The following is a 16,789-nucleotide window of genomic DNA, read 5'->3' as shown; positions in this document are numbered from 1 at the left end:
CCTCATTCCGAGTACGGCGCTAACCAATGGCGCTATTAACGCCTTGGTTGACGCCGTACCCGGACCGGCAGCGCCATGGTGGATGGCGGAATTACCGCCCCATTCCAAGGTTGGCGGGGCGGTAATTCCCATTCACCAAGGCTCTTCCCCATTCCCAAATGAGCCCCCATAGGGCTCAATGGGAATGGGGAAGATGCAAATAACGGTGACCGTTCATTACGGTCACCGTTATTGGCTTGGAGGCCCCTTTGCGCCCTCGACTTTAACACCTGCTCAAAGCAGGCGTTAAGGGCGAGGGCGCAAAGGGAACTCGGAGTATGGCGGTAAGGGATTACCGCCACCGGTCTCGTTACTGGTGGCCGCTATCCCTTACCGCCATACTCGGAATGAGGCCCATCTTCTCTAACAACATCCCATGCTTTCTGTAAACACTATACTTAGTGCGTTATTGCTCTACAGCTGCATATTTTTCTGGTATCACTAACTCCCGCAGATTAGGAGGAAAGGTGACTGGACATAGAAATAAAATGATTCATTCTTGTGGCTACTGTACTCATAGTCTATGGTTTTTTCCTTCAAAATGTCCTCCCTTAAAAAGGAGCACACTTACTTGTGTGCATATAAATGGACTGTGGTTTGAGGCCAAAAGCAAGCGAGAGGGCGCTACTACTCAGGACCTTGGCCACTTAAGCCCCATGACACTGTTTTTTTCAATAAGTCTGATGTTTCTCTGCATCATGCTACAGTCCTAGTCACTACAGAATGTAACTTTAACAGTTTATTTTTTCTTCCTTACTACATATGGTTTTGACATTCTTTAATGCATGCTTTCCCTGTTTTTGGGAGAAACAGTATGCAAGTGTCATGGTCTGGAAGCCCTGCAGGCAATCTACCATTTGCTGCTTTTTTCAGCTTTAGGCAGGCAAAGCCAAGACATGACAATGAATAATTAAAAAAACAGGATTATCGTCAGTTTGGGAGCAGAAGTTCAAGGGCTAAAGATAGAAGAATGATTGGAATGTGCAAGAGGATTCAGCATATGGTGCAGATCATTGACACAGATATTTTAAATATTGTCAGACAATGTAGTAAACAGCACATTATCTGAATTGTAAAGTTTATGTCACATCATCTGACACATGTTGGTAGATTACTTAATCAAGTAAGATTTACATTGATGTCCCAATATGAATATTGTGCAAGTTACCTGTTTCATCACTGTATTCTCCTTCTGGACATTCCACACATTCAAAGCAGCAGGTTGGCTCCCCCTCGATGATACCTTTCCGCGTGCCCTCCAGACAGTCTCTGCTGCAGTTAGAGAATGGGACCTGAAAATGAGGAACTCTCATTAATGTCTGACTATTGTGCCCATCTCATTGTCATACTGGTATAACAGAGGGGGAAAACATATGGGCAAGTGACCTGTCGTGATCATGTGTCTATGGAGCTCTTCATTTTACGGGAGTGCTTGCGATACATTGTTAATATTGAATGGATTGCCTGATGACGTACTGACCACAAAGCCCTTCAGTTTATTATAGTTCTAGGTTTAAGCATTTAAAGATTAGAAGGACAGGAGACAAAATCTGACTTTTTGATCCTGGACTCCTTCTCATTGTAGTGCAGGCTGATAGGGTGCACTGAGATGGACAGGAGATATGTTCTGAGTCAATCACCACTGCGCCTTCCTCATTGTACATTTGCGAGCTACGGTGGGGGAGATTGGTGGAGATCGGAAGATGACATCTTGTTGCTTTCCAACCATGGAGTCCTAGCCATTGAATATCTGAGGTTGTAGGTGCATTGACTGGACAGACAGTCACCTTGTGTCATCATGTAGTCAACATGTATCACTCCTCATTGTAGTCCTGAGGCAAAAAGGGAGAAACCGGACATGTAGGAGATATCTTTCCAGTTATGACCATGGATTGCCTAGTCATTGTGCTGCTAGGTGTACACAGGGTGAGATTAGAGGCACAGGAAAAACTTGATAACATTTTGAATATGGTACCTGGGTTATGTAGAGAACAGGAATGGGCAGTAGACATCTTGTGATCATCTAGCCATGCATCCCTACAGCTTACTGTAATGTTCAGGTTACATACGGTGATATTTTGTGTATGGTGTGCACTAAAACTGAAATGCCTTTTGGAGCTACACAAGCAGTGTTTAGAACATGAGTTCTGTTGGGACAGATCTCTGTTCCTATGCATAATACCATTCTAGCATAAGCACAGCTTTGAGATTTTCATCAAGTTGATTGGTTGTGTTCTGAGACACAGCATTGGGATGTGCCAATGTTGCTATGCTTGTTTTCTAGCCTTTGTACTGCAATGTGGCATGTGAGCAATCCTTGGGAGAGGAACGTCGATCATTGAGAATCACCTGTCATTCTGCTGCATTTTTAGTGCCAAAATATATGTGTTTTTTTGTTTGACATATGTGATGGTACAGTTTGGGTGGGTGTAGAGTATTTTATGCAGATATCCAATGTGAATGCATTTACACAGTAGTACACCAGATGCATCATTTTAAAGGTGATCTTGGAGCATATTGGGAACCAATGTGGATTCCTTGGAATTGCGGTATGGTATAAAGAATTAAAAAGCGCGATCACCTTCTAAAGGCATCCTGAAGCTGGACAAGGAATCAGAATCATCTTGCCCAAAACCACAAGGGCAAGACTGCTCTAATGAGGGAATAAGAAAATCTTTAGTTTGCTTCCAAATTCCAGGAGATTTTTGTAAGGCAGAGGCCAGTATGTAAGGAATTCCAAATCTTAGCAGCCTGGAGAGAAAAAGCACGACCACCCCACTGAAGTTAAGCACAACAAGAAGTCCTGCCAATGCTGAATCTAAAATTTGGGAAGGAGAATATTGACAGAGCCTATCACTGAAAATCAAACGACCGAGATTATAGTAAGCCTTATGCACTAGGCTGACATGCGCCAGGAACTCATAACAATTTAAGACAGCCTTTATAGTCCATACAACCTTTTAAAGCGCATACAATGGGTGCTATGTATTCTCAGCGCTATGCCAAAAGACGTAGAGACAGGGCCTCAAAACCTGCACGGCATTTGTACATGCTCTAGCTTAGCTAAGAACAAGGAAATGGCACGTTTCCTACCGGCTAATCACACAAGGTAATTTGGCCGCTTGTAGCATTACACAGTTAGTGGTCATCTGATAAGACTCAAGAGCAGGAAGTTGATGCAAATAAGTTTGAAAGTGAGCATTTTGCACATTTACAGAATCGGGTCCCATAGGTAACAATGACAAGTGCTGGGTAAAAGTTGAAAAGATATCACTGTAGATAACAGAAAACCTTCTAACATAGCTTGCAGGGGATGATTCTGCAAGGTTACAGATCTCTACCTAAAATGAGAAAATGATACGACTGCTGAAAAAAGCAGATATGACAAATCCACACGTATAGTTTTGCTGTTGATAAATATATGGCCCAGCATGGCACAGGGAGAGAGAGTCGAGAGGCCAGCAGACTTGCCTTTGCTTTGAAGCCAAAGGGGCTGGAAAGAGGAGAGAGACACTGCCATCCTAAAGAGGCCTATTGATTATAGTCCCATTCTGAAAATTGAGTACCAAGTGGATTGTCCCGCTGCAATACAGTGTAATGAGAGGCATGTAGCACAGAGTAGCTTGAAAGGATATATTTGTTTCCTTTGTTTTCAAAATAAACATCAATTGTTTCATCATTTCATATTCAACATGCTCTTTACTGTTTAATTATGTTCATAACACCAGAAACTAGGCCAGCCTGTCTTCAAGCGCTGGGACAAGGCCTAGGGTGTTTTAAACAAGAATGACTGATGACCAAGGGTCAACTGTCAAATCCTTGTAAGAGGTGGAGATAAGGGGCTTGTGGTCACGTCTGGACCACAGGCAATCGTATCAGGTGGCGCCCAGAAAACATGCAGCTTCTTAGAGATGACAGTAGCATTGCTAGTAATAAACCTCATGCCCAAGTCACGATAAATTGACCAGGCAAACATATTTCGAGTGGATTGTGTCCTCCAACGTATTCCTCATCTTAGATGTATTCCATCCAGCTTTAGCTGCTTCGTAAAAATGTTTTGCCAGAGGGCGGTGTGCGTCGATGTCGTCGAGTCGATGGTCCCTCGAAGGCCTCCGTCGAGGGTGACGTCATCGGGTGTATAAGTAGCACGCGCGGCACCCGTTGGCCTCAGTTCCGTTTTTCCGCAGTATACGTTGCTTCGGAGATTCGGCGCGCCTCGAGTTCTGTGAAGAATAGCAAATAACGAATATGTCCTTGTCATCGACGCCGACCTCGAACCCGAGATCGGGTTTCAAAAAGTGCAAGTCGTGTGGTTCAAAAATTTCGATCACAGACCCGCACCGAGAGTGTTTGTGGTGCCTCGGAGAAGGCCACGACATGGAGGCCTGTACGAAGTGTCAGGGGATGACGGGAAAGGCCTTGCGAGAAAGGAGAGGAAAACTACAGGTAGGTCGCAGATCCGACCGTAAAGCCTCTAGCGTCGAGTCGAGGTCCCATGAGGAGAAATCACCTTGACGTGAAAGGCATCGGTCCAGGTCCCGAAGGGATTCCCATCATTCGTCGTCTTTGACAAAAAAATCGAAGAAACAACGCCATAGGTCCCCCTCCACCTCGTCCTCGGACGAATCCCCAAAAAGGATGAAAAGTCCCACTAAACATTCAGCATCTGAAGAAAGGGAAGTATTCAGGGTCAAAATGATGGAGGTGTTCAAGAAAGCGAAGCCTCGGTCCGCGCCTTCCTCGGAAGTTGGCCGGGAGCGTCATTGCTCCGACACTCGCACGCACTCGAGCCCGGGTGATCGAAAGAGGAAGGATAGAGAACCTTCTAGGACGCCGAGCGAGAAAAGTCGAGCGGTCGACTCGGTGACCTCGAGTCGACCGCTCGAGGTCACCGACGCCGTCTGAGATTGAACACACCTCGAAGGGCAAGTCTATGAAGGGCGCCTCAACGCCATTGAAGCCGGTGCTGTCGAAGACGCCATTGACGCCATCGATGCCTTTGTCTATGTCGACCCTGAAGCCCTCGACGCCGAAACCTCAAGTTCGGCAAAATCAGCCAGATAAAGGGAAAGAACCTGTAATCCCTTCAAGGCCCATAAATACTCCTCCTCCACCTCTCCCAGAAAAGGTTTTCAAACCTCTTCCTAGGAAAGAGTTCTTTAAGTCTCTGACCTCAATTTTTGAGGAACAGGAGAAATCTGATAAGGAGAATGTACCTTTTGGGCTAGAATATGGCACCCCAAATGTCCCGGAATGCCTGATTTCAGAAGAAAGCAGGATGAGGGAGTTGGTTGAATCACTGCACAATGCAAGTGGTATTGATACATCTCCTAAAAATGACTTTGGTAGACCAGAACCAGGAGATCATGGCAGTCCAGCATACCGCCAGCTAATGACAAAGGTAATAGATTATTTAGCATGGGCCAGACCTCCAGCCCAATTCATCCAAGATGATCTAACAGACATATTGGATCATGGTCCTACTGAAGACCCAATACTACCTTTTCACGTAGCCTTGCAAAATAGGGTGGCCAAAAATTGGGAGACTCCGGATTCTATTCCGCCAGTGAATAACTCCCTTAATTCAAAATATCCCCCTGCCAGTAGCGACCCCGGCTATCTGTCAAAACATCCCACTCCCGAGACAGGGATGGGGACGATAAGCGTGTGGATGGCTGGGCACGGAAGGTATTTTCAGCTGAGAGAACCTTCTCTCTCAAATGGAGGGTCAGGGTCTCCATCCAGAGGTCAAAACGCTCAACCTTCACTCTTGGTATCTGAAAGGCTGGGATACAAGGATTGGAACTTTCCAGATGACGTCATGGAGGTGTTGCTTTCGGCAAGAAGGCCAGCAACAAAGTCTCTATACCGTTGCCGTTGGAAAAAGTTTTGCAACTGGTGCAGAGAAAAGAATGTGGATCCCTTTCTATGTTCTATTCCGGAAGTACTGTCCTTCCTCCTGACCCTAGAACATAGAGGTCTAAATGTTGGAACCATTAAAGGTTATCTTCCGGCGCTTTCCATCTTCAAGCGCTTGTCGGAAGAATGCTCCTACTTCAAAATTCCTTTGATAGTACAATTCTTAAAAGGACTCACTAATGTGTTTCCTCCCTACCCATTTCAAGTGCCAATTTGGGACCTCAATTTGGTCCTAAAATTCTTAATGTGTGCTCCCTTTGAGCCTTTTCACACTTGTCCATTAAGATTACGGACATGAAAAACTGCTTTCCTAGTTGCTTTAACATCTGCAAGAAGAGTGAGCGAATTGCAGGCACTGTCTTCTGGGCCACCCTATACTGTGTTCCATAAGGACAGAGTTGTGTTGAGGGTTAAACCCTCATTTTTACCAAAAGTGGTATTTGATTTTCATTTAAGTCAGAAAATTGTCTTACCCGCATTCTATCCTCCACCTCATCCTAGTAAGGAGGAGAAAAGATTACCCAGGTTGAATCCAAAAAGAGCTTTAAGTTTTTACATCTCTAGGCTTTCCAAGCTTAGAGTGGACAATCAACTGTTTATTGGCTACACAGGAAAGAAATTGGGTCAGTCAGTGACAAAGCAAACAATATCATGCTGGATTGTGCTTTGTATTTCAGAATGCTACAGATTAGCACAAAAAGACCCACCAGAAGGTCTAAGGGCTCATTCCACCAAAGGCATAGCCTCTTCAACAGCCCTACAAAGAGGAGTTCCTATAAGGTCCATTTGTGAAGCAGCAACCTGGTCCTCGCTGCACACTTTCTCAAAATTCTATAGCATGGATGCTTCCCAGTCTAAGGAGAAGAATTTTGGTAAAGCAGTACTATACTCAGCCATCTAAGAGTATCGAAAAATCTAATCACTCCTCCAGAGGAATTGTCCATACTGCTTTGGGAGTCTATCTAAGATGAGGAATACGTTGGAGGACAGAATCCACTCGAAGAACAAGTTACTTACCAACTGGTAACGTTCTTTCGATTGGATGTTCCCCCAACGTATTCCTCATCGCCCTCCCATCCTACCCACTCTGTAGATTTTTCCGGGCTATTGCCACTCAAACTCTCGCAAGGCAAATACCTGTCTGCCGGCACAGTGTACACAGTGAAAAATCAATAATGAAGGGGGAACAACAGAACTGAGGCCAACGGGCGCCGCGCGTGCTACTTATACACCCAATGACGTCACCCTCGACAGAGGCCTTCGAGGGACCATCGACTCGACGACATCGACGCACGGTGCCCTCTGCCGAATTTTTTTCCGGAAGCAGCTAAAGCTGGATGGAATACATCTAAGATGAGGAATTCGTTGGGGGAACATCCAATCGAAAGAACGTTACCAGTTGGTAAGTAACTTGTTCTTCTTTTTAAATGTTTTTTAATAATAAAGAGATTAGGTGGATACAGGAGAGGTCGCATCAGGAAATCAATATTCCTATCCATTGCAGAACTGCAGTTCATGATTGGCTCAAGCTATCACACTTTGAGGGACCAAATATAAACTTTACAGTAGCGATTGGGCACTTGGGAGGTCTGCCGCCGAATCGCTCTTCACTTACTTGAAGACCCCAGCCAAAAAGGTAAATAATGTATGTTTCACTCTCCTGAAAAGGAGAGACTTAAATGCCATATAATATCGTCCATACCAGTATTCCTGATTTGGCTTTCATACATATAAATCTTGTCTACTGGTTTGGAGGTAATCTAGTTCATCCATAAACAAATGCTAGGCTCGGACCACTAGCCACACCCAACCTGTCATTAGAATTCTTTGTACGTTTCCAGCCAAATCACACAGGCCCCATTTTGCAAGAAGACTATGAACTTCTGGTTGCACACTTTGACACTGTACGTAACCCTGCATTACATTGAGCTGCGCAGCATGGAATAACGCCTGCCTAGCCACCACGAGGACAGACAGACACAGGAGGAGTACAGCTACAGACATTTAGAATTATATTAGGGTCACACCCTTCCAAAAATGAGGACATACCCAAGTGGTATTCAGAAAGGTTAGGAGAGCTGCAAAGCGCCTACCCACAAGTTACACCACATCACAGGGTCCTAGCCATATTTCATCCCTCTGGCTGCACTCTGCCAATCTGACAAACCCACCAGGAAGACCAATTATTGGAGCCAACAACAGTCTACTTGAGCCTCTAGCACAATACATAGACCGGGCTATTCAACCATCAGTTCACAAATTTAAGACGTATATCAAAGATACAAATTACTTTTTGAATAAATTAAAGAACATTGAAATAGACGAAGAACACGACATTCTCTTCACGATGGACGTTGTAAGTCTTTATACTAACATCACCCAAGAGGGTGGACTGGAAGCCATGGAGTGGCTACTGTTAAAACCAGACACGGATTGTAAAGCAAATAAACTGTTAATTCTAAAACTATTGAAAATTGTGTTACTGAACAATTTCTTTATGTTCGAGGACAAGTACTTCATACAGACATTCGGAACATCATTGGGGGCCGCAATGGCCCCAAGCTATGCTAACACATACATGGCGTACTTGGAAGAAACAAATATCTTCAATGAAGAAAGATGGACAAAACAATTGAAATGTATTTATCGTTTCATTGATGACATATTTGGCATCTGGAATCGCCCTTATGAAGAGCTAGAGATACTTTTTCAACAAATGAATAGGATGGCACCCAGGATAAAATTAACAACAAAGACAAGCAGAGAAACAATTGAATTCCTGGATGTACAAATATACAAAAAAAGAGGCAAACTGAAAACCACAATATACACAAAATTGACAGATAGAAACAGTATACTGCATGCCAACAGCTTTCACCCACGAAGAACAATACAAAGTATAAAAGTATACCATTCAGCCAGTTCTTAAGATACAGATAGATTATTTCGGAAGATGAGGCATACAACAAGAGGACGCAAGTCCTGAAAAACAAATTTGAAAAAAGAGGTTACCAGCCAAATAACATCACCACTAGTGTGGACAAAGTAAGCAGGATCAGTAGAGAAGAAGCACTTAAATCTAAAGAAAAAACAGAAGTGGAAAAATTGGTATACTGTACCACCTACTCCCACCAGAGCTAAAAAATTAAGAAGATTATTTAAAAAAAATTGGACAACCCTCACACTTGATCCAATGATGAAAATACTGTTTCCAGAACCTCCACTATTTGCCTACAATAAAAGCAAATCTATTAGAGAACACCTGATTAAAGCAGACTTCTCAGCCGAAAGACAAACTCAGGAAAACTTCAAAGGAACAACACTGTGCCATGATTGCAACAACTGCAACAACTTTAATTAAAGGGAATACCACCACCCATCCTCACAAAGGGTACAAGATAAACCTTCATCATTCGTCCACATGTGACTCAAAAAATGTAATATACGGCATAAGATGCCCTTGCGGTATATATTACGTGGGAATGACAACGCGAAAGGCGAAAAATAGATGGTCAGAACACAAGTCAAACATAAGGACTGGTGGCATCTAATCTCCAGTTACACAACATTTCAAAAAAGAGAGCCACAACATCGCCCAGATAAGGTTCATTATCCTTGAACAAATAAAAGCACCAAGAAGAGGGGGAAACATCAATAAAATACTGTTTCAAAAAGAAACGTACTGGATTGAAAAATTGAATTCCATGCAGCCGAATGGGATGAATTCTGACTGGGATCTAAGTTGTTTCCTATAACATGCTAGCACCGTTTCTATAAAACACTGCAACACGGCTTATTTTCACTAAAATGTACACCTTACCGACCACAACGTAAACATCATAAGAATGTGGACATTTAAATACATCGGGCAAGTGTTACCTATACACGTCATGAGAAAGTATAATTAGAAGTAAACATTAGGTTTCCCATTGTATTGTACTGTTCCGTGCAATATGTGAATACGTTTAATATTCTGCAAGACGATTAATTATTGTATTTTTTGTTACTTCTCCAACCATAATGTGCATCGTATAGGAATGAGCCGATTATATACACTAGGTAAGATGCTGCTTACAAACATCAAGAGTAAGTCAACTTAATATAAGTGATCCTATCATTCAAGTACATCACAAGATGGCACCCAACGAAACACATAGGTTTAGACACCTCTGCGGACATAACAAGAGAGAATGGACTAACGACTAAACGGTTACCATCGCAATGAACAATAATTACGTGTAAGCGAAGTTAGCACTAGGCGACACAAGCACTCCATGCTCCGTTTCCAGGGGGAGACATGCGACGAGTCACGGCGGAATTATTAAACAAGGATTAGCAGAAGGAGGAATATCAAAACCAACAACCCGAGGCAAAGACATATGAAGGAGTAATAGGGACTGAAAAAGCGCCGCCTAGGAAGATTGTCACGCCGAGGTGAGCATTAAAAAAAGGATTGGCACAGAACAAGTAATTTGCTCCAAACATTAGTTAACTGGGGTTTTGTGACTGGGACACAGCGCTATGTTCTAGCGACTGTTCCAAGCACAAAACCCACACACCTTGAAATAACAGATAGTTATAAGATGAACGGTATTCGTCTTGCCAACAGATCACACAGAAGACGGCACACTGCGCTTTAAGGAAGGGAGCAGGCTGAGAGCCTATTTGAATTTAACAAACAGAACTGACACTTCGAAGGGATTGTGTCCTCCGACGTATTCCTCATCTTAGATATATCCTTCCAGCTCTGCTGGCCTCGGAAAATCTTTTCTCCAGAGGGCGCTGCGCGTCGACGTCCCTCGAGTCGATGTCCTTCGACAGCCGCCCTATCGACGCGCAACGTCATCCTGCCTATAAAGGCCGTGCGCAGCGTCCGTTGCTCAGTTCCGTTTTTCCGCGCTACTCGGTGCCTCGGAATACCGTTGCTCAGTTCTTAGTCAGATAATCCTATTTACCTCGAGTTATTCGATCCGTACTCGATGGCTTCCTCGTCGGAACCGGCAACTCCTCGATCCGGCTTCAAAAAATGTCGTGATTGTGGGAAAAAGATGTCGTTGACCGATCCTCACAGAAATTGTCTGTGGTGCTTGGGAGCCGAACACCATTGTTCGGAGTGCGAAGACTATGTCCATGACAGCTAAGGCCCTGAAGGAGCGTAGGGGGAAGCTGGAGAAAGGTAAGACTTTTAAAGCTTCTTCTTCGTCGACGAAGTCGAGACATTCGTCTCCTCGTCACCATTTGCGCTCCAGGTCTCGGAGTGGGTCTCATCACTCCTCGAGATCGAAGCACTCGAAGAGGAGACGTCGAAGATCCCCTTCTCCGTCTTCCTCTTCCTCTGTTTCGCCAAAAAGAATCCCTTGCCCCACGAAACATAGTTCCCTGGCTGAATGGGAGGAATTCAGAAAAAATATGATGAGCGTCTTCGAGAAAGCGGCCTCGACCCCCTCGAAGACTGCCGAGAGCGATGCTCTGGTCGAAAGACCCGAAGGTCAAAAACGCCGCGAGCCGCAGTACCCTCGAGTAGGACTATGACCTCCAAACCTTCCTCGAAGGTTCCGTCGACGCCGTCGACGAAGGTTCCGTCGACGTCGAGGTCGATGTCTTCGACGCCGTTGTCGAAGGGACCTTCGACACACGGGTCTGTCGACTCGACGCCGGCCTCGACACCGGCGTCGACGCCGAGAAAAGTCACGGTGACCACACATCCAGTGACGATCCCCAGGCCCTCGACGTCGATGGCGTCGATATTGTCGAGTAGAATTCCAATTCTGTCGAGGTCCTCGAGGCCTCCACCTCTGTTTTCGACGCCACGCTCGAAGCCTTCGACGTCGGCGTCGACGACATCAACGTTTTCGAGGCCAATAATGACAAGTTCGGCACCCTCTGCCTTGGAAATGGGATTTACTCCCTTTATGAGTTCAGAACAATTGAGAACTATATCCTCAATTTTAGAAGAGGGTGATTTGTCTGAACAAGACACATTTGAGTTACAGGGACCTGTAACCCCAGTTAGAGAGGAATTTTCCTCTGAAGAGCGCAGATTAAAGGATCTTCATGATTCTTTACATGAGGCAAGTGGGTTAGACACTTCCCCTGAGGTGGATTTTGCTAGGCCAGACCCGGGGGAGCATGCTGAAACCCCCTACAGAGCCTTAATGGCCAGGATTACAGAGCTCATGGAGTGGTCTACACCTTCACAATCTTTCCAGCAAGATGACCTCACGGATATTCTTGACAAAGGCCCACAAGAGGATCCAGTGGTGCCCTTTCATAAAGCTCTTCAGAGAAAGATCATGACAAACTGGGAAACCCCAGATGTAATACCAGCAGTAAATAAAAAACTGTCTGCAAAGTACAGGGTATCTTCCACAGACCCAGAGTTCTTGTCTAAACATCCATCCCCAGAAAGTCTGGTGGTACAAGCAGCATCCTCTACCGATGTCAAGACGGCTTATCCTACAGTCCCACAGGACAGGGACGATAAAAAATATGATGCTATGGCAAAGAAAGTCTTTTCAGCATGTAGCATGGCGTTAAAGCCTGTTAATGCTACTTGCACCCTTGCTAGGTTCAGCCATACACTTTGGGAGTGTGCTTCTACAGCGGCTGACTGCATCCCGGAGGGAGAAGAAAGGGATGCGTTCCTGAATATTATACAGGACGGTAAAGACGCTATGTGCGAATCCCTCCAGACGGGCATTGATTCGGCTGACAGTATCAGCAGAGCAATGGCGGCAAGTACATCAACCAGGAGGTTCGCTTGGTTGAGAAAGTCGGGTTTTGCCCCAGATGTGCAAGCCAGGCTCTTGAACATGCCATTTGATGGCTCTTCTTTGTTCGGGAAAAAGGCGGATGACAGTTTAGAGAAACTGCAAACTTCAAAAGCAGCAGCAAAATCCCTAGGAGCTGCAATCCGTCAGACTCCTTTTCGTCCCACAGGAACCTCTGCGAGGGGCAAGTCCTTTCGCTTCTACTCCGCATTCAGAAGAGGTAGAGGACGACCGGCTCAAAGGGGTCAAAGAAGAACTACCCGAGGTGGACGGGGTAGATATTCTAAAGCCGCAGCAACAGCAGGTGCCTCTTTACCATCGGCATCTGCATCAGCCGCCCCAAAACCACTCTGAGGACTCCCCTCACAGGACACCTGTAGGAGGCAGGTTGACTCAACATCTGACGGTATGGCAGGCTATCACGTCAGATGCTTGGGCATTGGAAACAGTCGCCCAAGGTTACTGCCTGCCTTTCCTACGTATACCTCAGAGTCATCCACCGGGGATCAGCTCTCAGAAAGCTCCAGATCCGCTCCTCTTGCAGGAAATTTTGGACCTGCTAGAGAAAGGTGCCATAGAGCCGGTACCTGTAGCGGAGAGGAACAAGGGCTGGTACTCCCCTTACTTTCTCATTCCGAAGAAAGACGGAGGACTGAGACCCATCTTGGACTTGCGAGAATTGAACAAATTCCTCAGGAAAGACAAATTCAAGATGGTCACTCTTTCTCAGATCCTCCAGGCCCTTCAGTTTCGGGACTGGTTGGTATCTCTGGACCTTCAGGACGCTTATTTCCATGTGCCTATCCATCTTAAACACAGGAAATACCTGAGGTTCGCAATTGGCAACTCTCACTATCAATTTCGAGTACTGCCATTTGGGCTGACCTCCGCCCCGAGGGTCTTCACCAAGTTAATGTCGGTAGTGGCTGCAAGTCTAAGGAGGGAAGGGATTCACGTCTACCCCTACCTGGACGATTGGCTGATCAGGGCTGTTTCTCCGGAGCAAGCTCAGATCCAGCTAAATCACGTGTGCTACTCCCTTCACAAACTGGGCTTCTCCCTCAATTTAAAGAAGTCTCAAATGATACCATCGCAGAGACTCCAGTTCATAGGAGCGATCCTGGATACTTCCCTGGGAAAAGCCTCGCCACCAGAGGTGAGGGCTCAAGATATTCTACAGATGGTTACCAAGTTCCAACATGCCCAACGTCTCCCAGCCTTCGACTTTTTGAGGTTGCTAGGCCTCATGGCATCCTGCATTTTCCTTGTGCCAGAGGCTCGCCTGAGAATGAGATCCCTCCAGTGGGCACTGAGGACTAAGTGGTCACAATTCTCAGGGAGAATGACAGATCTTCTTCAGGTTCCCGGCAGGGTGGCTCGAGACCTTCAGTGGTGGGCCTGTCAGGAGAACATTCTGAAAGGAGAACAGTTTTGGCAACCCTGGCCGGAGATAACAGTAGTCACGGATGCCTCACTCACGGGGTGGGGAGCCCACTCCAACGACTTGACCATCAGCGGTCGTTGGTCTCCATCGGAGTCCAGACTACACATCAGCCTGTTAGAGCTGAGAGCCATCAGACTTGCGTTGAAGGCTTTCCTGCCAGCTGTACAAGGGAAGAACGTCCTGATAATGACGGACAACACGGTGGCCATGCATTACCTCAACAAAAGAGGAGGCGTAGGATCACTACCCCTGTGCAGAGAGGCGATGCAGCTCTGGTTTTGGGCAATCCAAGAAGGAATCTCTCTATCGGCAGTTCACCTAGCTGGAGAGAAGAACTTGACAGCGGACGCTCTGAGCAGGCAGAACACAGTCTCCCACGAGTGGGAGCTAGCTCAGGAAGTCCTTCAAGAGATCTTCGCCCTTTGGGGAACCCCTCAAGTAGATCTGTTCGCCACCAGCCTAAACAGGAAATGCAACCTGTTCTGCTCAAGGGAATTTCCTCCGAGAGGAGCTCTGGGAGACGCGTTCATAGTGGACTGGGAGTTTCCGCTTCTGTACGCGTTCCCACCGGTCCCTGTCATTTCTCAAATGATCAGGAGGTTGAGAAGATTCCGGCGAACCATGATCCTAATTGCCCCGGATTGGGCCAGGAGAACGTGGTACCCGGACCTTCTAGACTTGTCCATCTGCCCTCCAATTCGACTTCCGCTCAGAGAGAACCTACTCTCACAGAAGGGAGGTCAGGTTCTCCATCCAGACATCAAAACCCTCAACCTTCACGCTTGGCTTCTGAACGGCTGAGGTACAAGGATTGGGACCTCCCTGATGATGTTATGGAGGTGTTGCTTTCGGCAAGGAGGCCAGCAACAAAGTCTTTATACCGCTGCCGTTGGAACAGATTTTGCAGCTGGTGTAGAGAACAGAATATCGACCCATTTTCATGTGGTACACCAATGGTTTTGTCCTTCCTACTATATTTGGCAAATTCAGGCCTTCAAGTTGGCACCATTAAGGGCTATCTCGCAGCGCTATCTATCTTTAAGCGTACTGCGGAGGAACCATCCTATTTCAAATTACCCTTGGTAATACAATTTCTAAAGGGGTTAACCAATGTTTATCCCCCAAGACCATTCCAAGTTCCCCTATGGGATTTAAACTTAGTACTAACTTTCCTGATGGGTACACCTTTCGAACCTCTCCATTCTTGTTCGTTAAGATTCCTTACCCTTAAGACTGTTTTATTAATAGCACTTACATCTGCTAGAAGGGTGAGCGAATTACAAGCTCTTTCTTGTAAACCCCCTCATACAATCTTTCACAAAGACAAAGTTGTCCTGCAAGTGAAGCCTAATTTCCTCCCAAAGGTAGTTTCTGAATTCCATATCTCTCAGAAGATTACCCTACCATCTTTCTATCCTCCTCCTCACCCGGGGAAAGAGGAAGAGAGGTTACACAGACTAGACCCTAGGAGGGTTTTAAGTTTTTACATTAGTAGACTAGCCAGGATAAGACAGGCAGACCAGCTTTTTGTAGGTTACGCAGGTCACAAGCTGGGGTTACCAATAACTAAGCAGACCATTTCCAGATGGATCATTCTAGCCATTCTGGAATGTTATAAACTGGCAGGGAAAGAGCCCCCTCAAAACCTTAGGGCTCATTCGACCAGAGGTATTGCAGCTTCATCGGCCCTCAAAAGAGGCGTGCCGATTAAAGACATATGTGCGGCCGCTACATGGTCGTCTGTCCATACCTTTACACGTTTTTACAATCTGGATTCCTCCTCTAGTCAAGAGACTAGGTTTGGAAGGGCTGTACTGCATTCTATTCATCAATAGAAGACAGCGTGAAGTCAGTACTCCCTCCTCCGAATATAGAATACTGCTATGGGAGCCTATCTAAGATGAGGAATACGTCGGAGGACACAATCCCTTCGAAGAACAAGTTACTTCTTACCTTGTAACGTTCTTTCGACGGGATGTTCCTCCGACGTATTCCTCATCGACCCTCCCATCCATCCCCGCAGTTCTACTTCCCTTGTTGTTGCAGCTTACGCTCCTTCAGGGTGATTAGTCTAGTCCAGACAGTAATACTGTGGGCTACAAAATGGAACTGAGCAACGGACTCTGCGCGCGGCCTTTATAGGCAGGATGACGTCGAGCGTCGATACGGCGGCTGTCGAAGGACATCGACTCGAGGGACGTCGACGCGCAGCGCCCTCTGGAGAAAAAATTTTCCGAGGCCAGCAGAGCTGGAAGGATATATCTAAGATGAGGAATACGTCGGAGGAACATCCCGTCGAAAGAACGTTACAAGGTAAGAAGTAACTTGTTCATTCAAGACGTTTGAAAGGAGACAACATCTTCAGAGTTTCAGGTACACCAGGTCTTTATTTACACCCATGAAATTAATTAAATCAGCAATAATAACTTTAAAAAAAAATAGATAAATGAAAGTATTGATCAGATATACATTTTGTTTTAATTTCTAGAATTTAATTCATTGGAATAAGACATTTTTCCACACCTGATGAAGGGCATTCACTGCCCGAAACGCGTCGTGCATTAGAGAATTCCAAGAACAAAAGGGCAACTAGCGTGAAGCTCATGTAAAGTCTTAT

At 45.7% G+C, this 16,789-nt stretch overlaps 1 protein-coding gene across 10 annotated transcripts in view; it reads right to left on the bottom strand.

The window, feature by feature from the left end:
- The window catches only part of CASR (calcium sensing receptor), a 1,433,568-nt gene that overhangs the window by 142,275 nt on the left and 1,274,504 nt on the right, over positions 1–16,789 (bottom strand). For all 10 annotated transcript variants that reach the window (XM_069635803.1, XM_069635809.1, XM_069635804.1 and 7 more), the window contains one exon: positions 1,208–1,331. In XM_069635803.1, coding sequence (XP_069491904.1) covers positions 1,208–1,331 — 124 coding nt within the window. The remainder of the gene's footprint in view (positions 1–1,207; positions 1,332–16,789) is intronic.

This window comes from Ambystoma mexicanum, chromosome 7p, assembly GCF_040938575.1.
Source record: "Ambystoma mexicanum isolate Mex_15411 chromosome 7p, UKY_AmexF1_1, whole genome shotgun sequence".
NCBI classification, from domain to species: domain Eukaryota; kingdom Metazoa; phylum Chordata; class Amphibia; order Caudata; family Ambystomatidae; genus Ambystoma; species Ambystoma mexicanum.
Note: the sequence above shows the minus strand (reverse complement) of the source record. Positions and strands in the feature narration are given on the sequence as shown.